The 22749-nt window shown below is 41.7% G+C and overlaps 2 protein-coding genes across 5 annotated transcripts in view; both read left to right on the forward strand.

Moving 5' to 3' along the window:
* The window catches only part of LOC113928569 (protocadherin gamma-C4), a 340355-nt gene that overhangs the window by 137596 nt on the left and 180010 nt on the right, over positions 1–22749 (forward strand). For 3 of the 4 annotated variants that reach the window (XM_035727479.1, XM_035727474.1, XM_035727489.1), the window contains exon 2: positions 2233–2315. In XM_035727479.1, the coding sequence (XP_035583372.1) occupies positions 2233–2315 (83 nt within the window). Of the gene's footprint in view, positions 1–2232; positions 2316–17993; positions 20898–22749 lie in introns of those variants that run through there. The other variant, XM_035727470.1, reaches the window with a different exon arrangement.
* Positions 9299–13835, forward strand: LOC113928583 (protocadherin gamma-A1-like). The gene is made up of 2 exons (XM_035727490.1): positions 9299–11890; positions 13332–13835. Exons 1-2 carry the CDS (start codon positions 9470–9472, stop codon positions 13365–13367), a joined length of 2457 nt encoding a protein of 818 aa, XP_035583383.1. The 5' UTR covers positions 9299–9469; the 3' UTR covers positions 13368–13835.

Consider the following 22749-nt stretch of genomic DNA (forward strand, 5'->3'; position numbering starts at 1 on the left):
GCGAGAAAGGGAACACAAGCAGGGGGAGTGGGAGAGGGAGAAGCAGGCTTCCCACTGAGCAGGGAGCCTGACGCAGGGCTCAATTCCAGGACTCTGGGATCATGACCTGAGCCCAAGGCAGACACTTAACGACTGAACCACCCAGACGCCCTGCTTTGCAGTTCAATTGCCTGGGTTTTATGCAGTCAAATGCTCTACCACTGAGCTATACCCCCTCCTGGGTTTTATGATGCTCAAATATCCTTGTCATAGAAAATAACTTAAGATAAATTCTATGTAATTCTGATCTGCCAAAATTATGACATATTTTGGTTACTAACCTTTAAATGGAATATTGTCAGAGATAATTAAAAGGATTAACTGAAGTTTCCCGTAAAGTAACTACCTCCTTCAATCCTGAAACATATTTTCTGCTTTTGAGTTTAACATATTTTGTAAATGCTGTTTTTTTTTTTTTGAGGGAAAATTAGATTGATCCTAAAACTAAGGGCTCTACCACATCACCCATTACCCTAATGTCTATTGATAAATCCAGGTTTTTTAAAAAATCAAGTCCATTAGGCATACAGAAACACTATAAATTGATGAAGGAATTACACTTCTGTGGTTGTTCGATGAAATATCTGTGATACTAGCAAACTAAAGATTTGGGGAGAGCAAAAAATTCCCCATTGAGGTAACAAGTCCTCCAAAGACTTCCTTCCTATAATAAAGGAGTATCACAATCAGGCTAATGCTGTATGTTTGAAAATTCCCTTTAATAAACTTTCAAGTTCCTTATATTGTGGAAATTAAACAATTATGAGTGATAGAAGCAGCCCTGCTTATATTTTAGAGATCAAAAATTATAGGGGTGAGGAAATTGCAGACACCCCAAAAAAGTATACTTATATACTGGTATATCATTATATAAACAGTAAAAAACAGCTTATCAGGGGTGCCTCCCTGGCTCAGTAGGTTAGAGCATGTGACTCTTGACCTTGGGGTTGTAAGTTTGAGTCCCACGTTGTGTGGAGGAGATTACTTAAAAATAAAATCTTAAAGGGGCTCCTGGCTGGTTCAGTTGGAGGAGCATCCAACTCTTGATCTCGGGGTCATGAGCTTGAGCCCCACATTGGGTATAGGATTACTTAAGTAAGGAAAACAAAACAAAGAAATGAAATCTTAAGAAAAAAACAGGTTAGCTAAAATGTAGCAGTCTTCTGTATCAAATAGAATGTTTTTTTTAAAGATTTTATTCATTTGAGAGAGAAAGAGCAAGGTTAGCTAAAATGTAGCAGTCTCCTGTATCAAATAGAATGTTTTTCTAAGATTTTATTTATTTGAGAGAGAGAGATAGAGAGCAAGCATGAGCTGGGGGAGGGGCAGGTAGCCCGATGTGGGGCTTCATCCTCGGGTCCCAGGATCGTGACTTGAGCCAAAGGCTGCTGCTTAACCAACTGAGCCACCGAGGCACCCCAAGTAGGATGTTTTATATAGAAAAAAAGACCAACCTAATTTACACTGATTTAAACAATTAGAAATAAAAAAAAAAGAAATCTGTTATCTTTTTTTATAATTTTTTTATTATGTTAGTCACCATACAGTACATCATTAGTTTTTGATGTAGTGTTCCATGATTCATTGTTTGTGTATAACACCTAGTGATCCATTCAATACATGCCCTCCTTAATACCCATCACTGGGCTCACCCATTTCCCCACCCCCCTCCCCTCTAAAACCCTCAGTTTGATTCCCAGAGTCCATAGCCTCTCATGGGGAGAATATCTGTTATCTTAAAAACCAGATAGTCTAGAGCAGCTCCATCCAATAGAAATATATTGTGAGTCACAGATTAAAGCCACTGATGTGATCTTAAATTATCTAGTAACCACATCAAAGTGGTAAAAAAAACGTGAAATTCATTTCAATCATTTTATTTACCTTAATGCAAGCTATCATTTCCACATATAATAAATGTAGTAATTATTAATGATACAACTTACATTCTTATTTTGTACTAAATCTTCAAAACCTGGTGCGTATTTTACACTTATAGCACATCTCAATTTGGACTAACCATGTTTCAAATGCCCAGGAGCCACACATAGCTGGTGGTTACTGTATTGGACAGTGCCATTCAAGTATGGTGCCCTCTAGGCATGATAGAATCATGACCTGGGACAAATTGTTTTCCTCTTCCTAATTTTGGAGAATGATCATTTATTTATACTTTTTCTGTTATTCTTTCAGCTTTGCCCTCATCTTGTAAACTAAAGTCTGTGGTCACAAGAAATCTGCCAGCAGTAACCAGGGAACTTCCTTCCTTGTCCATGGTAAGTTCAGAGAGTGGCTCCGCCAACCAAAGTTCATCTTTCCAATCTGATAGGACCAATTAAGATCATATACCTATCCCTGGCACAATAACAGTCACCAGGAGACTACCCTGAGCCATACCATTTTCAGTATGGTGGGGAGGAGGTGACATTTGGTAATGTCTGAAGACATTTTTGATTGTCACAATTATGGGAATGGGTCTACTGGTATCTAGCGTGTAGAGGCCAGGAATGCTGCTCAATATCCTATAATACACAGAACAGCCTTCTTCCCCACAACAAAGAGTTATCTGGCTCAAAATAGTACCATGGTTGAGTCATCTTATTAAGTCTGTATTCCTAAGTAAACTGACAAGAGGAATGAGACTATCATTATTGGTTTAGATCTATTAGAACCTATTATAACTATAAATAAGGTTTAGCTTCCCATTTCAGAGGATGGGCCTCTAAACTAAAAAAGAAAATGTCAGAAGAGAGCAAAGGGCATGGATAACTGTCTTAGTCCATTTGGGATACTGTAACAAAATACCATGAACTGAGTGGCTTGTAAACAACAGAAATTTATTTCTTAGTTCTGGAGCCTGAGAAGTTGGAGATAAAGGTGCCAGCTGATTTGGTGTCTGGGTGAGGGCAAGCTTCTGGATTCACAAACAGCAGTCTTTTTACTGTAACTCACATGGTGGAAGGGGTGAGGGAGTTCTCTGTAGCCTCTTTTACAAAGCACTAAAGCCATTCATGAGGACTGCACCCTCATGACCTAATCACCTCCCCAAAGCCCTACCTCCAAATACCATCACACTGGGGATTAGGTTTCAACAAAAGAATTTTGAGGGGAGGGGCGCCTGGGTGGCTCAGTCGTTGGGCGTCTGCCTTCGGCTCGGGTCATGGTCCCAGGGTCCTGGGATCGAGCCCCGCATCGGGCTCCCTGCTCCGCGGGAAGCCTGCTTCTCCCTCTCCCGCCCCCCTGCTTGTGTTCCTGCTCTCACGCTGTGTCTCTCTCTGTGAAATAAATAAATAAAATCTTAAAAAAAAAAAAAAGAATTTTGAGGGGACACAAATATCAGTCTATATAAGCTACCAGTAGTATCCATGAAAGAGCTGATTATTTGCGGGGTTATAATGGCATATGTGTAATTCCAAAAAAGTTACAAATGGACAATGAGCACATGAAAAGATGCTCAACATCATTAATTGTTAGGGAAATGCCAATCAAAACAATGAGATACCACCTTACACCCATTAGGATGGCTACTATAAATAACCTAAAATATATAAATGTTGATAGGGATGTGAAATATTTGAAACCCTTGTGCATTGTTGGTGGGAATGTAAAATGGTACAGCCACTGTGGAAAACAGTGTGCAATTTCCTCAAAAAATTACAAATAGAATTACCATATGATCCAGCAATTCCACTTCTCGGTGTATACCCAAAAGAATTGAAAGCAGAGTCTGAAAGAAACATGTGTACACCCATCCTCATAGCAATATTATTCATAGTAGCTAAAATTTAGAAGTAACCCAAGTGTCCATCAATAGATGAATGGATAAGCAAAATGTGGTCTGTACATACGATGGAATATTGTTCAGCCTTAAAAAGGAAGGAAATTTTAATATATGCTACAACACAGATGAACTTTAAGGATATTATGCTATGGAAATACACCAGACATAAAATGATAAATACTGCTTGATTCTAATTGTATGAGGTATTTAGAGTAGCCAAAATCATAGAAAATAGATGGTGTATGCCAGAGGCTGGAGAGAGTGGAGAATGCAGAGTTATTAAGTAATGGGTATGGGTTTCAGTCTTACAAGATGGAACCTCCACAAGGCTTCTGGAGATGGATGGTAGTAATGGTTGCACAACATTATGAATGTATTTTAATACCACTGAACTGTGCCCTTAAAATTGTTTAAAAAGTGGTTAAAATGTTAAATTTTATGTTATGTGTATATTACCACAAAAAAGAAAAAAGTATTATGTACTTAACAAAGTATGAGTAGTTGTCAAATATGATATAATAATTATATAATTACTGGCGATTTATTTTTTTTACCTGCTTTTTTTTATTATGTTATGTTAATCACCATACATTACATCATTAGTTTTTGGTGTAGTGTTCCATGATTCATTATTTGTGTATAACACCCAGTGCTCCATGCAGAACGTGCCCTCTTTTTTTTTTAAAGATTTTATTTATTTATTTGACAGAGAGAGCGAGAGAGCACAAGCAGGGGGAGCAGTAGAAGGAGAGGGAGAAGCAGGCTTCCCGCTGAGCAAGGAGCCCGATGTGGGGCTTGATCCCAGGACCCTAGGATCATGACCTGAGCCAAAGGCAGACACTTAACCGTCTGAGCCACCCAGGTGCCCAGAACGTGCCCTCTTTAATACCCATCACTAACCCATCCCCCCACACCCCTCCCCTCTAGAACCCTCAGTTTGTTTCTCAGAGTCCATCGTCTCTCATGGGTTCATCTCCCCCTCCGATTTATGACTGGTGATTTTAAATTTTTATCAGTATTTTCTATTTTTGTATAGTAAAATTTTTTTATTATAGAATTTACAGTGAGAAATTTTTGTAATGAAAAATTCTTTTTACAGTGGATAACTTCTTGAGGAAAAATCTTTTTAAGGAAAAGAAGCTTCAGTAGTGTATCGTCCTCAAAAGGAAATACCAAGAGGGAAAATTCTGTATGAATTATTTTAAGTTGATGAATTTTAATAAAAGTGCTTGATTTAAATTTTGTGAAAAGTCCATTTTTTAATATTTTGTCAAAAATAAATAATGACTTGCAGTCTTTGTCTAAAATAACTCCTGGAAATAAAGCAAAGAGAGTCTCCTGACTGAGAAATAACATGCGGTAGATATAGCACCAGGCCTCTGGGTGCCGCTGTCTCCCAATCCGTGGCTGAAGTGAAACAAAGCAACCCATTGGCATTCTGACCCAGTGCTCCCCGCCGACTTGTGAAATGCATCTGGAGTGAATTCCAAACACCTTCTCTCCCACGATCTTTTCCAAATATCTGGATCAGGAACGCCAGGATGTTTAATGACCCAGAGTGAAGTGCTGCCTTTTCTCTCCAGCTCACCTTTGTCATCTGGGAGCCACCATGGCAAGATGTATTAAGATCTGAGAAGCAGCATCAGGAAGAGGTAAGAAGACCTCTGCAGTGAAGGCACATTGCGGTCAGGAAGCGGTTTCCCTTACAGATGTCTTTGTTCAGCCTAATGAACTACACATCAGATGCGCTGTGAGATTCCAGAAGAAAAGCCAATGGTTTAAAAGTGGAGAATCTGGGCAGAGATGTGCATCTCGGTGATTGGAACTTCGGGTGAGTGCTGGGAAGCCTCTCTTTACTGCCAGCGAGGACAGCAGGGAAGAACTCGAGAATGACAGGTTAGATCTAGCAGATATCCTAAAGGAAGTCTTTAGGCTCTTGAATCTGAAACCCTCCCTGGAAATCCCATTATTGCTTTTCATATAAATGTATTCTCCCTGCATACAAATAATTTATGGCTTTTCATACAGATATTTTGTTTTGAAAATTGTGGGAAACATCTTAAGAGTAGCATAGTTCACTCTTTAAACCCCACTATGTTTGGATCCTGCAAGTAATTCTCTATGAATTTATCACATTAATTTTAATAGCCATCTCCCTAGTCCCCACAAGTAAAAGAGATGACTAGGGCAGAAATGGACCAAAGGAATAGAGCTGCCACCACTTAGTGGTGGGGAGCAGTAGGAACAACAGATGGCAAGTTATAGGAGATGGATGCTAATGCCAGTCCTCCCATACTGAGCCACAAGGAGTACAGCGGAGCCTACCTGCCCTCTACCACATCCTCTGCATTCTTCAGGTGGTTCCCCACTGACCTAGATGACACCCTTAAGGTAGCGTTCCCCTACACTTACTACATAGTCTCACAGGGCATACAGCAAATATCTACCATCCAGTAATAATAGTACCATCTTTGATTTTGGAGCATGACAGTTGTATCATTCAGTAGAAGAGAAGATTGGAGGCAGTTTAAGGGCACATTTAGAATTCTGATTGAAATGGAGGTTGAGAACTACAGTGCTGGGCAGACAACTTTCTGCTGGCTCTCCAGTCAAGGCAAGAACTCTGGCTGCCCAAGCCAAAACAATGGAGAGAGAAAAGATATTATAGGAAGTAATAAACATACAAACAATTCACCTATAAGAATTATTATGGGGGCACCTGGGTGGCTCAGTCGTTAAGCCTTTGGCTCAGGACATGATCCCGGGGTCCTGGGATCAAGCCCTGCATCAGGCTCCCTGCTCTGCGGGAAGCCTGCTTCTCCCTCTCCCACTCCCCCTGCTTGTGTTCCTGCTCTCGCTGTGTCTCTCTCTGTCAAATAAATAAATAAAAATCCTTAAAAAAAAAAAAGAATTACTATGTAATTCTTTCTAAGCTACAGGCAGAAGGAATTCTAAACTGGGAGCAGTACATGAAGTACAATGTCACCACCAGAGCCACCAAGGACAGGCTCTCCCTCTCCTCCAGCACAAGCATCACCCTGCATATCACCCCCATCAACAAAAATGCTCTTGAGCAGGCCTCTTATATGGCCCAAGAGAATGAGAACACCTGCTCAGAGCCTCCATCGCCCACTTTAGTGCTTCTTACCCAGATGTGGGGCCCTCTGTGCCTATTTCTTCCTGACCAGCAACCCAGTACTGTGTGCGTCATCAGCCAGCGTCAGTAAGTGCAGAGCACGATGATGTTCACTGCAGGCTCCTTGTGATGGTGGACCACTGCAACGGAAGTGCACAGGCAGCGCTGTGCCAGGAGCTGCAGCCAGAAGTCATGCCCTCTTTGATGTGGCATCATGCCCAGTGCAACTGGCTACCTGGTCACCAAGGTGGATGTCAACTGAAGAGCTTTGCCTGGCTATCCTCTTACATGCTTCAGACCAGCTAATTTGATTCTTCAGCCTAGGGAGGCACAAGAGTGAGATTAGCACTGTGGCCCTGTGGGCAGCAGAGACGCTGCTCTACAGGGCTTGCTGGTCACTGCACACAATACCAACAGTCATCATGCTATTGCTGGTCTTTGCCTACAGTTTAGAGGAGTTGCTGCCAGAACTCAGCAATGGCCTGGCACTTGCTGCCAGGCAGACAGAGCTACAGTTTTACCTGGTTGGGCCCTTGTCCTTTGTATCTGTGCTCTTCTCCTCACAGTGCCTCTGGCCATTACCCTGGTCCTGTGAGGCTCCTCCAGCCCTACTTTCAGTCCGGTCTTTGGTCCAGGCCTAGATTTGGAGTTGCTTCTACTTCAGCAAGTGAGATTGGCCCTATTGCTACTATCTTTTTGTGGCTTCAGATATTGCAAAATCTTAATTTCTTTAACTCAAGAAACATCTTTTAACTGGATATTCTCTGTGGTGCCTGCACTGCAACCTTCAATATTACACTGGATTCAGATATTTACCTGTGAGTTTTAACACTTTTATTTTGTAAATATCCTGTTATAAATCAACTCTGCTTGGTTTTTGCTGTTGTTGAAGGAGGAGAAGCTCTACAAATTCACTTTCTAGTTTCTATGTGTTTTTTTAATTTCTTTCGTTTGCCCAGACAGTCCTGTTGGTGAAAAGTTTGTGCCTATGTGAGGTGTGTGTACATTCTTAAAACTTATATTTTCTGCTAAAAAGTCCTTTCCTTGCAATATTTAAAGAGGTTCATTCTTAAAACTTTTATTTTCTGCTAAAAAGTCCTTTCCTTGCAATATTTAAAGAGGTTCACTGAATCTTTAAGTTTCTGCCTTTGGACTCCATATACTTGTTTTGAGAAGCTGAGAAACCTATAGATTTGGTTACACAGGAATGGATATTCTCTTTCCAAGAACTGTTATTGTGACCTTTGTTTCCTTATTTTCTGGACCTTCTCAGTCATGTCCATAGGCTGACTGCTGGTATCTGGCCCAATTTCTTCCTGCAATGTTAACCTCTGGAATGCAGAGAACATTCTTCCCTATCTTTTTGGGTAAAGATAAATCACTCAAAGCCTCAAGACATTTTAGTTAGTAAACTTTTACTAATTTTTCAATGAGTAAAAGAAGGAAGGCAATCTAGTTTAAAAATCTTTCTATTAAGAAAACCAATTTCTCTTGGGGAAAATATTAAGTGTGATTTTAGGAGAATGCATATTATTTTAATGGCCTGTCTAAAAATAAAGATGTGGCCATTTCCTTTTCAGTTTTGAAGGAGAATATCACTACCTCTTGTGTCTCTTAAATTTGAAGTCTAAATTTGATACTCATGTGACATTTTCCAATGAAATTCCAAGAGCGCAGTGTTATTCTATTCAAAATATATTACCTTTGAGTGAATTAAAGGTCTTTTGAAACCCACATAATACATAGACACTTCAGAAAAGAGAAAAAATAAGAATATGGGTAAAACACGTCCTTCAAAATTCAAAGGTTTCTGGTAAGTATTCAAAGCACAATGGAAAGAAAATGGACAATCCAATTTTTAAAAGTCTAGCTTACATTCTAAAAGTTTATCCCCTAGTTTTTTCATTCTCCAGCCAAAGGGCAGTTGCTCTTCTATGTGGCCTGAGAAACTGTCAAGTGGTCAAGATACACTAGAGAAGAAGTATGATTTTTGTCCCCTGTGATGATATTACCTGAATAGCAAACAGAGGAAGCAGATAGCTTAGGTATACTGAGATTCTACTGTATATTGCAATTTAGTAACAGGTATGATTAATTAAATAAACATAGTAGTTTCTCGTTTTCATGCATATATTGTAGAATGAATAACTACTTCCTTGGCAATAAACTAAGACTTAAGGAAAGATAGACGAGGTTAACAAGAAGGGTAAGTTTCAATATTATCTAGGAGTGTAGTAACTGGTGAGGACTCTGGGCGCCGCTGTTCACCAATCTGGGAGATTACAGGCAGCGCGTGCGCACACACACCCCAAAAGAAAAAAGAAAAAAAATAGCTTCTTAGAACCTCCAACACCGCCAGATTGGAAACAGTCTCCCTGAAGCTTCCCAGACCCTACTTCTGGACCACTTTCCGCTCTGAAATCTCCCGAAAATTCGGTTAATTTAGGCTTAGAAGAACAGAGAAACAATACTCCCGGTACCGGACTGGGAGTAAACTACAAAGCGAGAGAGCAATGGTGATTCGGGGGAGGCAGCCCAGCAGCAGCGAGCTGTTCCTGCTGTGCCTTTTTCTGGGGCTGTCGTCGGAAGCTTGGGCCAGGAAGATCCGATACATGGTGCCAGAAGAGACAGACAAAGCTTTCTTCGTGGGCAACATCGCTGAAGACCTGGGGCTACAACCTCAGGAGCTCACAGAGCGCAGAGTTCGCATCATCTCTAGAGGTAGGACACAGCTTTTTGCTCTGAACCCTCGAAGTGGCAGCTTGGTCACAGCGGGCAGGATAGACCGGGAGGAGCTCTGTGCTCAGAGTGTGCAGTGTCTGGTGAGTTTTAACATCTTGGTAGAGGATAAAATGAAGCTTTTCCCTGTTGAAGTGGAAATAATTGATATTAATGACAACGCTCCCCAATTTCAGTTAGATGAAGTGGAATTTAAAATGAATGAAATAACTACTCCAGGTACCAGGATCCCTCTACCTTTTGGGCAAGACCTTGATGTGGGTATGAATTCACTACATAGCTACCAGCTCAGCTCCAATCCTCATTTCTCCCTGGATGTGCAAAAGGGAGCTGATGGATCCCAACAACCAGAGATGGTGCTGCAGAGTCCCCTGGATAGGGAAGAAGAAGTTGTGCACCACCTCCTCCTCACAGCCTCTGATGGGGGTAACCCAGTCCGTTCAGGAACCCTCCGCATTCATGTTCAGGTGATAGATGCAAATGACAACCCTCCAACATTTACTCAAGCACAGTACCACATGAGTGTCCCAGAGAATGTGCCACTGGGCACTCAGCTGCTTATGGTTAAAGCTACTGACCCAGATGAAGGAGCCAATGGGGAAGTAACATACTCATTTCACAATATAGACCACAAAATAGCCCAGATATTTCAGTTGAATTCTTACACAGGAGAAATATCAAATAAAGAAGCCCTGGATTTTGAAGAATATAAAATTTATTCAATGGAAATTCAGGCTCAGGATGGTGCAGGCCTCATGGCCAGAGCTAAGGTGCTGGTCAAAGTTCTGGACATAAATGATAATGCCCCAGAGGTGACCATGACCTCTGTCACCACTTCAGTCCCAGAAAACTTTCCTCCTGGAGCTATAATTGCTCTTATCAGTGTGCATGACCAGGACTCTGGAGACAATGGTGACACTACATGTTCCATTCCTGGAAATCTACCCTTTAAATTAGAAAAGTTGGATGATAATTATTACCATTTAGTGACAGAAAGAACTCTGGACAGAGAACTTACCTCCAGGTACAACATCACAGTAACAGCAACAGATCAGGGAACTCCAGCTCTATCTACTGAAACCCACATTTCACTGCAAGTGACAGATATCAACGACAATCCCCCTGTTTTTCCCCAGGACTCCTACTCTACCTTCATTCTGGAAAACAATCCCCGAGGTGCCTCCCTCTTCTCTGCAACAGCCCATGATGCCGACAGCAATGAGAATGCACTAGTCACTTACTCCTTGGTGGAGGACACCATCCAGGGGGCACCTCTGTCCTCGTATGTTTCCATCAACTCAGACACTGGCGTTTTATATGCCTTGCGATCCTTCGACTATGAGCAGTTCCGGGACCTTCAACTGAGAGTGATGGCGTGTGACAACGGGGACCCACCGCTCAGCAGCAATGTGTCGCTGAGCCTGTTTGTGCTGGACCAGAACGACAACGCTCCGGAAATCCTGTACCCCGCCCTCCCCACCGACGGTTCTACCGGCGTGGAGCTGGCGCCCCGCTCCGCAGAGCCCGGCTACCTGGTCACCAAGGTGGTGGCGGTGGACAGAGACTCGGGCCAGAACGCCTGGCTGTCCTACCGCCTGCTCAAGGCGAGCGAGCCAGGGCTCTTCGCGGTGGGGCTGCACACGGGCGAGGTGCGCACGGCGCGGGCCCTACTGGACAGAGACACGCTCAAGCAGAGCCTGGTGGTGGCGGTGCAGGACCACGGCCAGCCCCCTCTCTCGGCCACCGTCACGCTCACCGTGGCCGTGGCCGACAACATCCCAGCAGTCCTGGCCGATCTGGGCAGCATCAGGACCCCCGCCGACCCAGACGATTCGGACCTCACGCTGTATCTGGTGGTGGCGGTGGCGGCAGTCTCGTGCGTCTTCCTGGCCTTTGTCATCGTGCTGCTGGCGCTCAGGCTGAGGCGCTGGCACGCGTCGCGTCTGCTCCAGGCTTCCGGAGGCGGGCTGGTGGGCGTGCCGGCCTCGCGCTTTGTGGGCGTGGACGGGGTGCGGGCTTTCCTGCAGACCTATTCCCACGAGGTCTCCCTGACCGCGGACTCGTGCGAGAGTCACGTGATCTTCCCCCAGCCCAACTACGCGGACACGCTCATCAGCCAGGAGAGCTGTGGGAAAAGCGAGCCTCTTTTGGTAACTCAGGATTTACTTGAAGACAGAAAGGAAACATTTTCTCAGGTAAACTTTTTGTAAATTTATCTAGGTAAAAAGAAATTACTGAGTTTACTTACTGTCACTGTTTACTACTAACAGTTCTATTTCCCACATATTTTTGTAGATTTCTATTTACAGATTCTGGGAAATTATTAAATGTTTATATCCCAGTATAATTATAATTGCTTTTTCATAGAAAAGGAGACTGTAAATAACTGTAATGTAGGTGGTTGTTATGAAGAGTATTTGTGAGGTGCTATCTTCGTTGTGGAAAGAGCACCACATCAGAAACAAGAAGATATGACTTCTAATATTTTCTTGCTTTCCTCTGGCCAAATAATGTAATTTTTCTTGTTTTACCATTCTCTTATCTGGCAAGGATAGGGTTTAACTAGAAAAGATCCACCAATATTTCTTTTCAGGTTTTATTTATTTTTGACAGAGAGAGTGTGTGTACAAGCAGGGGAAGCAGCAGGCAGAGGGAGAGGGAGAAGAAGCAGGCTTCCCGCTGAGCCAGGAGCCCGATGTGGGAGTCGATCCCAGGACCCTGGGATCATGACCTGAGCTGACGGCAGATGCCTAACCATCTGAGTCACCCAGGCACCCCGATCCACCAATATTTATGTGACTAATAATGTTTTCCAGTTTCTCTCAGTTATAAATACTAATTTATTCCTAAATTAATATAAATGTCATCTGGCAAGGCCTGTTTTATCTGGGGACATTTGAAGAGGTAAAGGTTGTCTAAAGTATTATTTTTAGTTGTGTTAGGATTAAATTATAGGAATATATATAGGTTGTGATTTTTTGTTGAATATCTTAGCCCTTTGTTTCATCTTTTATTTTGAGATATTTTATGTATTCTGAAGAATACATTAGATGTTTAAGTAACTTATGAAATGAGGTAATAAAATGAATGACAGAAAATTTACTATGTAACTTGAGAAGTAGTTTCAAAGCCTCCTGACTTGTATATTATGCTTGTAATGGAAGCAACTAACAAAAACCAAGTATATAGTCCATTTTAATGTGTGTGTTAACTCTTCTCAAGAAATGTATCATAAGGGAGTAAGTCCATGTTTTGATAAACTTACTCTACTCCAATAAATTAAAGAGATATACAAACTATAAAAAGAAGAAATAAAAAGCATGGTAAGGCACAAATAAAAGATAAATATATACACGGGCCAAAGATGGAACAGAAAGTGGTGGGCCAGGATAAAGCTGTGGGAACTCTAGTCTTGGCCTAGATGCAGGCACTGAAGGTCAGGAGGTTGTTCCAGGATTGTAACAGGGACAAAGAAAGTGCTTCAGGCTAAACAAAGAACCTGAGCCAGACTTAATACAGACTTACTACTTAAATCTAAAATAAGGAGTTTGTCCCCTCAGCTAGCTAAAACAGGGAGAAATTGCATTAAAATGCTGCCTACAAATGCCTGTGGTCATGACTTTTTGCAACCTGCAGACCAAAGGAGAGAAGTGGATACAGATGCTGGCTTGAGAAAATGAACAATAAGTCTCTTAGACATGAGCTGTAATATTCACAGTACTACTGCTGCACACCATTAAAAGACCTACTTATGGCCTAGGACCTGCAATAAAAACAATTTCAAAACCATAAGAGACAAAACCCTCAATCCAGGAGGGAGAGGGAGAGAAAGTAGAAGAGAGAGAGCAATTAAGAAACTCTTCCATTCAAAATAAATCTACAAACCACAATGTTGAAGCATTGTCTTCTGGAGTTATTGTTGTTATTGAGATATTCCAACAAATTGTCATTATCTTTAAGGTATCTCTGTTTTCTGTCTGATGGCTTTTAAAAAATTTCTCTCATCCTTGCTATATGTCTAAGTGTTGATTTTTTATTTTTATTTTTTGTTTGGAGTACATTCTCAGTAACATAATTTATTTCATGGGGCACCTGGGTAGCTCAGTTGGTTAAGCATCCAGTCTTGGTTTCAGCTCAGGTCATGACCTCAGGGTCCTGGGATGGATCCCTCTGGTAAGCTCCATGCCCAGCAGGGAGTCTGCTAGAGGATTCTCTCTCTCCCTCTCCCTCTGTACCTCCCCCCCACCCCCGTGCACATGTGCTTTCTCTCTCTCTCACAAATAAATAAATCTTTTTAGAAAGTAACATCAGCTATTTCAATTCTGGATTTTCTCAGCTCCTGTTAATTTAAAATTTTGTTTTTATGCACATATAGATGAGCTAAGTTTACCTATTAAAATACAGAGATTACCAAGTTGGATGATTTTTTAAATCCGTCTATATTCTGCCGACAAGATACATGCTTAAAACAAAATTACACTGAAATAGGGAAAATAAAAATATATATGTACACACACAAAAGAAAGCAGTCATGTCAATTTTAATATAACAGCAAAGTAGTGTTTAAGACAACAAACATTAATGGTGATTTTTTTTTTAATGAACTGATCATAGTTACAAAAAAAAGACAAACAAAACGATATAAAAAAATATAAGCTCCCATCACCAAACAATATAGCTTTGAAAATTATACCAGGAGACTTAAACTTAATTCCATAAGAAATACTATACCCCACAGCCCAGAATTACTAAGCATACAGAAAATTTGAACAACAGAATCTATAAGCTTGATCTAATAAATCTGTACAGAATCCTATGCACAACAAATACAGAATAGCCATTCTTTACATGACTATATGGAATCTACAGCAATTTACTACATAGTCATCACAAAAATAAAAGGAGCAAATTTCGAAGTACCCATAATCTACATGCCTTATAACATGTACTTAATTCACAAAGCTGGGGTGGGGAAAATAGGGACAGGTAGGTAAAAGGGTACAAACTTTCAGCTGTAAGGTGAATAAGGCCTGGGGTGCCTGGGTGGCTCAGTCGTTAAGCGTCTGCCTTTGGCTCAGGTCATGATCCCAGGGTCCTAGGATTGAGTCCCACATCGGGCTCCCTGCTCGGTGAACCTGCTTCTCCCTCTCCCTCTGTCTGCCTGTCTGCCTGCTTGTGATCTCTCTCTCTGTCAAATAAATAAAGAAGATCTTTAGAAAAAAAAAATAAGGCCTGAGTATCCACTGTATAACATGGAGACTACAGTTGATAATACTGTATTGTGTTGTATAATAGAAATTTCTTCAGAGAGAACTTAAGTGTTCTCACACATACAAAGAAGTAAATATTTGAAGTGATGGGTGTGTTAATTAAATCAATAGGGGGAATCCTTTCACATATATGATATCATTACATTGTACACTTTAAATATCTTACAGTTTTATTTATTAATTATACCTCAGTAAAGCTGAAAAAATTACAAAGCAAACACTTAAAAATAGTAAAAGGAAACAAAAAAAAGTTTGGACACTTAAATCTATACCCCTAAATTACTCTTGGATTTAAAAAAATCACAATGGAAATAAGAACTATTTAGAAAGGAACAAAAATTAAAATATTATTTAAAACTCTGGAATACAGGGACACCTCGCTGGCTCAATCATCTGAACATGCAACTCTTGATCTCAGGGTCATGAGTTCGAGCCCCATGTTGGATGTGGAGCCTACTTAAAATAAAATAGAATAAAATAAAATAAAATAAAATTGTGAAATACAGCTAAAAGAGTAGCTAGGGGTAAATTTATAGACAAATAAAATAACTAAAAGCAAAACTAATTATTATTTTTTTTAAGATTTTATTTATTTATTAGAGAGAGAGAGAGAGAGCATGAGAGGGGGGAGGGTCAGAGGGAGAAGCAGACTCCCCGCTCAGCAGGGAGCCCGATGTCGTACTGGATCCCGGGACTCCAGGATCATGACCTGAGCCGAAGGCAGTCGCTTAACCAACTGAGCCACCCAGGCGCCCGCAAAACTAATTATTTAAAATAAGTGAATTTAGCAAGACACTCAAGAAGCAAGGCAAACAAAAACCATTGTATCAGCATAAACTTTAAGAAAATAATAGGAAAAATAACAAAGCTAAGAGTATAAATTATTAATATACAAACAAGGAAGAATTCTGATGATGAAGCAATTAAAAGCAGACAATAAAAGTCATACTGAGACCAGTGGGGAGAAATGAAAATTCTGTCAAGTCCAATGCTAGGACTAATATAGAGTAGGCAGATGGCATGACTAAAATTCTTTTTAAAGATTCTACAAGAAAACCCCAAATTCTGATTAAAAACAAAGACTTGGACAAGGAGAAAGAAAACAACTGGGTGGCTCAGTCAGTTGGGCAGCTGCCTTCGGCCCGGGTTGTGATCCCAGGGTCCTGGGATCGAGTCACACATCGGGCTCCTTGCTCAGCGGGGAGCCTGCTTCTCCCTCTCTCTCCCTCTGCTTGTGCTCTCTCTGTCAAATAAATAAAATCTTAAAAAAAAAACAACTTAATTCAAAGCAGGAAGCATGAGTAGGAAATAAGATATATTGTCAAAGACAACAGATAAGTCTTTAAAGAGCTGCAGTAAGGGATGTTGAACAGTTATTTAATGAGACTTGAAAGCATCAAAATGATGTTGATGAAAAGATTTTTAAAATCTAAAAAAGTAGAGGCCCTACTAGAAAACAAGGTGAGTTGATACTACTTGTTTCCAATTTTTTCCATTCTCAGAGGAATGGATAAAAGTAAAAATGAAAAAAATTCAACAAGGAAGAAACCAAAAGATAAACAGACTGAAGTGAGACCAGAAGTGGGCAATTTCTTTTAAAAATGTTGATTCAAGGGGTGCCTGGGTGGCTCAGTTTTTAAGCGTCTGCCTTCGGCTCAGGTCATGATTCCAAGTCCTGGGATCGAGCCCCGCATCAGGCTCCCTGCTCGGCGGGAGGCCTGCTTCTCCCTCTCCCACTCCCACTGCTTGTATTCCCTCTCTCACTGTCAAATAAATAAATAAAATCTTTAAAAAAAAAAGAATGTTGATTCAAAATCTTAAGATATTATCAAATCTTATCTAGCATGTATTTAGAAATAATATTTATAACTTATGACTAAGTAGGGTTTATTTTAGGGATGCAAGGATATTCCAATATAAGAAAATCTAATAATGCAAAACTCCATATTAAGAGATTAAAGATAAAAAGCTACATATTCATTTAAATAGAGGCATAATAAAGCTCTTGAGAATATTCAACACATGATTAAAATCGTTTAGCAAAATAGGAATTGAAGGAAACATCCTTAACCTGACAGAGTACCCATCAAAAACGTATATGACTACCCAAAGGAATCTACAGATTCAGTGCAATCCCTATCAAAATCCCAATGATTTTTTTTGCAGAAATAGAAAAAAAATCCATTCTAAAATTCATATGAAGTAGCAAGGAACCTCAAATAGCAAAAACAATCTTGAAAAAGAACAGGGGTGCCTGGGTGGCTCAGTCAGTTAAGCATCTGCCTTCAGCTCAGGTCATGAACTCAGGGTCCTGGGATCAAGCCCCAGGTCAGGCTCCCTGCTCAGTGGGGAGTCTACTTCGCCCTCTCCCTCTGACCTTCCTCTTTGCTTGTGCTCTCTCTCTCAAATAAATAAACAAAATCTTTAAAAAGAAGAAGAACAAAGAACAATCCCCTTCACTTTCCTTAATGTTACATGTGGCCTTTCACCTCCAAGCATTTGTACTGAAGTTCTAGAACACTACTCCAGCCTCTTCTTCACCCATTCCTACCCTTTCAGAGTCATCTTCCATAATGTCTTGGAAAAGTTCTGACCCCTGGATCTAGGTTGGATACCCTTCTTATGTACCTCTTTCCATTGCTCAGTGTTTCCCACCTTGGTAGCAGTTAACATATTCTATTAAAATACTCTATTTAGTTTTCTGTGTCCTCCCCTATCCTGTAAGCTTCCTGAGAACAAGGACTGTGTTCATCAGGTTCACCATTTCTTTCTCCAGCATCAATCAGGCAAAGTGCCAGGTATATAATTGTCACCTAATTAAGTGATAATTCAATTTTTTAAAATACAGATGTTGAAGTTAAAGTCTAAGGCACCAAGCACAGAAATGCAAAATATATGACCTTAGAAGATAATGTAGCTAATGTTCTAAAGCTGATCTTACTGCCTTTGAATATAAAATAAGAAGTTGGAGATGTTTGGAGCAAGGGCATCAGTAGCCTTGATGAATGCCTTGAGTGTAATAGTGAAAGTAGTGAAAGTAGTAATACTTTCCTAGCAACTACTATCAAGGTCACATTTGTATACACATTCTTATTAATTCTGAGAAAAAGACTCCTGACTTGAAAGAGCTACTTCTAAGGTATCTTAAAACTAAGATTCTTCAAAGCAACTTGAAAGTCACAAAGCTAACAAGCGAGAAATAACTTGGGTTTGCCTTAGAGGGTGCAGAAATTACTTAGGCCTCTGAGCGTCGCTGCTGACCACCTTAGAAGTAAAAGCCTGCAAGACAATCAGTCCAACATTCCGGCTCCCACAACAAAAAGGGCTGGGCGTTTGGCCCCCAAGCTTCCGGACGGGAAAAAAAAAAAAAAATCAGTCCAGCAGCTTAAAGTTCTCTCTACAGTGACCTGGGTCCTGTGAATGCTGGTCCCCTCAGACCCTGAGAAATAAAGACTGGAATCTCGCACTGGATGCTGGAAGTTGCCTGGGAGAGAAGATTGCAGCAGAAGAAATGGCGGCTCTGCAAAAGTTGCCACAATGCAGAAGGCTTATCCGGCTCTGCTTTCTTTTGGTCGTCTTGTGGGAGGTCGGAGCTGGGCAGATGCACTATTCTGTGCCAGAAGAGATTGACAAAGGCTCCTTCGTGGGTGACATTGCCAAGGACCTGGGGCTGGAGCCCCCGGCACTGGCAGAGCGTGGAGTCCGCATCATCTCCAGAGGTAGGACGCAGCTTTTTGCTCTGAATCTGAGAAGTGGCAGTTTGGTCACCGCGGGCAGGATAGACCGGGAGGAGCTCTGTGCTCAGAGCGCGCGGTGTCTGGTGAATTTTAACATACTCCTGGAAGACAAATTGAACATTTATTCGGTAGAGGTGGAAATAACAGATATTAACGATAATGCCCCTCGCTTTGGAGTAGAGGAACTAGAGCTAAAAATAAGTGAAATGACTACGCCAGGATTCCGAATTCCCCTAAAGAGTGCTCATGATTTGGATGTCGGAGAAAACACCCTTCAGAAGTACGAACTGAACCCAAATGACCACTTCTCCCTGGATGTGCGAAGTGGAGTGGATGGGAACAAGCACCCTGAGCTGGTGTTGGAGCTCGCCCTGGACCGCGAGGAAAAAGCCGTTCACTACCTCCTCCTTGTGGCTTTGGATGGGGGCAGTCCGGTCCGATCTGGCACCTCCCGCATCTGTGTGACCGTCCTGGATGTGAATGACAACGCCCCTATATTTACACAGCCCAAGTACCATGTAAGTGTTCCTGAGAATACGCCCGTAGGCACCCGGATACTCACAGTGACCGCCACCGACACAGATGAGGGATACAATGCCCAAGTGGCATATTTTCAAGAGAAAACCCTGGGAGAAACTCCAGAGGTATTTGAGCTTGAGTCGACATCTGGAGATATAACAATCGCAAAGAGTCTAGATTTTGAGGATGCCAAAGTCCATGAAATTGATATTGAAGCTCAGGATGGTCCAGGCCTTCTGACCAGGACAAAGGTTATTGTGACAGTTCTGGATGTGAATGACAATGCCCCAGAATTTTACATGACATCTGCTACTAGCTCAGTTCCTGAAGACTCTCCCCCAGGAACCATAATTGCACTTTTCAATGTACATGACAGAGACTCTGGGCAGAACGCATTTATCACATGTTCACTCCCTGAGAACCTTCCTTTCAAGTTAGAAAGATCAGTGGACAATTACCACCGACTGGTTACAACCAGAGCCCTTGACAGGGAACAGTTTTCCTTTTATAACATTACTGTGACTGCTAAAGATGGAGGGAAACCATCTCTATCCACGGATGCTTACATTTTATTGCAGGTGGCAGACATCAATGACAACCCACCCACCTTCCCCCACATGTCCTACTCTGCCTACATTCCTGAAAACAACCCCAGAGGTGCCTCCATCATTTCTGTGGAGGCCCATGACCCTGACAGTGACGATAATGCCCATGTAACTTACTCTTTGACTGAAGACACTCTTCAGGATGCACCCCTGTCCTCTTATATCTCCATCAACTCTGACACTGGCATCGTGTATGCGTTGCGCTCCTTTGACTATGAGCAGTTCCAGGATTTGCAGCTGTGGTTGACTGCGTGGGACAATGGGAACCCGCCCCTCAGCAGCAACGTGTCATTGAGCATATTCGTGCTGGACCAGAATGACAACGCTCCCGAAATCCTGTACCCCGCCCTCCCCACCGATGGTTCCACCGGCGTGGAGCTGGCGCCCCGCTCCGCAGAGCCCGGCTACCTGGTCACCAAGGTGGTGGCGGTGGACAGAGACTCGGGCCAGAACGCCTGGCTGTCCTACCGCCTGCTCAAGGCGAGCGAGCCAGGGCTCTTCGCGGTGGGGCTGCACACGGGCGAGGTGCGCACGGCGCGGGCCCTACTGGACAGAGACACGCTCAAGCAGAGCCTGGTGGTGGCGGTGCAGGACCACGGCCAGCCCCCTCTCTCGGCCACCGTCACGCTCACCGTGGCCGTGGCCGACAACATCCCAGCAGTCCTGGCCGATCTGGGCAGCATCAGGACCCCCGCCGACCCAGACGATTCGGACCTCACGCTGTATCTGGTGGTGGCGGTGGCGGCAGTCTCGTGCGTCTTCCTGGCCTTTGTCATCGTGCTGCTGGCGCTCAGGCTGAGGCGCTGGCACGCGTCGCGTCTGCTCCAGGCCTCCGGAGGCGGGCTGGTGGGCGTGCCGGCCTCGCGCTTTGTGGGCGTGGACGGGGTGCGGGCTTTCCTGCAGACCTATTCCCACGAGGTCTCCCTGACCGCGGACTCGTGCGAGAGTCACGTGATCTTCCCCCAGCCCAACTACGCGGACACGCTCATCAGCCAGGAGAGCTGTGAGAAAAAGGATTTTCTATCAGCACCGCAGTCTTTACTTGAAGATAAAGGAGAAACAATTTTTCAGGTAAATTCCCTTCACAATATACTTAGTAGCTATTGCTAAAATAAACATTTATTTACTTAGCTGCCTCCATTGTTTACCACATCTTTTCTATTTCTCGTATTTCCTTGTGAATATATCAATTCTTAGGAAATGAGTCCTCGTGAATTATTTCTCAATAGTTCTAAGTGTTCACACCCTGTAAGGGGAAGAGGGGCTAGAATCATTGTATCATGAGTATAAATCAGGAGTTAGTATCGGGTGAATATTATTTAGGTCATCAAAGAACATTCCTTTAGGAACTGGTATATCTGGTTTCTCATACTTTCTTTCCCACCCTTGGACAAATCATCTCGTCTACCTGGGTCAGTAATTCTTTCTGTCTTAAAAATATGAAGGTTGAGGGGCCCCTGGCTGGCTCAGTCAGTGAACCATGCGAGTCTTGATCTGGGGGTCATGAGTTTGAGCCCTATGTTGGGGGTAGAGTTTACTTTTTAAAAAATAAAATAAAAAGATATTTTTTAAAAATGAAAGTTGAATTTTATGTTTACTCAAATGCTTTAAAATTCATGGTTTTTGTTTTATATTTTAATCTATGAGTAATGAAATACTTTAGTTTCTTCTCACTCAATTTTAATATTTTTCCTTCAGTTTGGCAGTGAGGTTCTTCATTTTATTTGATTTGTATGACCTTCCCTATTTAAAAAAATGGAAATTTAGAAATAAATATGCTTCACTGTGTTTTAGGAAGGTATGTCATGGTATCTCAGCTTAGCTAAAAATCCTATTGACTTCTAAAGTAGTTGTTGCTTAACAACTACTACTTCAAAGTGATTGAATTATTGTTTGCTCTAAAATAAATGGATAGTGTAATAGTAAATATGTTTCTCTTTGATGTTTTTATTTTTTCATATCTGGAAACCACATTACTTCCAAACATTAAAAACAGTACATATCCTCAAGGGATTCAGAGACCATATCAAATAATTGTCCCTAAAAATGCTCCTTATACATTTCTCCTCGCAAAGATTCCTACCCATAGCAGTGTTAAAAATATTTCCAGTCCCTCACCTAACCTTAGTCTCCCTCACAACCAGTCTTCCTTCCTCATTCCTTTTTCCAAGTTGGCTTTTAGTATGTTTGTTATATATTTTTAATAATGAAGAAGAAAAACTACACTAATGTTCTATATAACTGGGATCATTTTAAATTTGGATTTGGAAGTAATCATATACTAACTGAGTCTTAGGTTTAATGGTATTATCATCTTTCAAGGTGCTGTGATTTTTTATTATACTTAAGGGTATTTGAGGAGAGCTGATCTAAGCCAATGTGTCTCTTGTGTTTTATTACTATTGCATAATTCTCTAAGAGATAAAACTGAAATTTATTGTGGAATAATACATCATAACATCTTTACTTCTAGGTAATAAATAAAGTATAAACTGAGAAAAATTAAAGACAGAGTTCCTTACAGTGTTTATACTACCTCTTCATAAGAATAAATGCCTTATGGATAAGTTTATAACCGTACATGCTTGAAATGACAAATATATTTCTATTTCTGTGCTTGGAGAGAAAAACAAATACAGAGAAAGCATTTCTGGAATACAAAACAAAAGTTTATCTCTACTAGTTTCAGTTTGGGTCTTTAAAGAACACCCTCACTCTAGATTTAGGCAAAGTGAACTACTTCCAGTATCCTGAAGTTCTTTGGTTTCTCTCTCACATCTAGACATTGCTATACTGTTCTCTCTCACATCCAGGCCTTTTCCCTGATCTACTCCTGTCATGTTTCTTGGGAGAGACTTTGCTAACCTCCAAGGCCAGGTTGGAGGCCCTCGCATCACCTTTGGCTTCTCCCATTATGGTAGCT

Source organism: Zalophus californianus, chromosome 5, assembly GCF_009762305.2.
Source record: "Zalophus californianus isolate mZalCal1 chromosome 5, mZalCal1.pri.v2, whole genome shotgun sequence".
In the NCBI taxonomy this organism is placed as follows: Eukaryota; Metazoa; Chordata; class Mammalia; order Carnivora; family Otariidae; genus Zalophus; species Zalophus californianus.

Coding starts and splice junctions, on each gene's coding strand:
- LOC113928583 (XM_035727490.1), top strand. CDS start 9,470: ATGGTGATTCGGGGGAGGCAGCCCAGCAGCAGCGAGCTGTTCCTGCTG. Junction 11,891..13,331: donor GAAAGGAAACATTTTCTCAG/GTAAACTTTTTG, acceptor TGCAACCTGCAG/ACCAAAGGAGAGAAGTGGAT.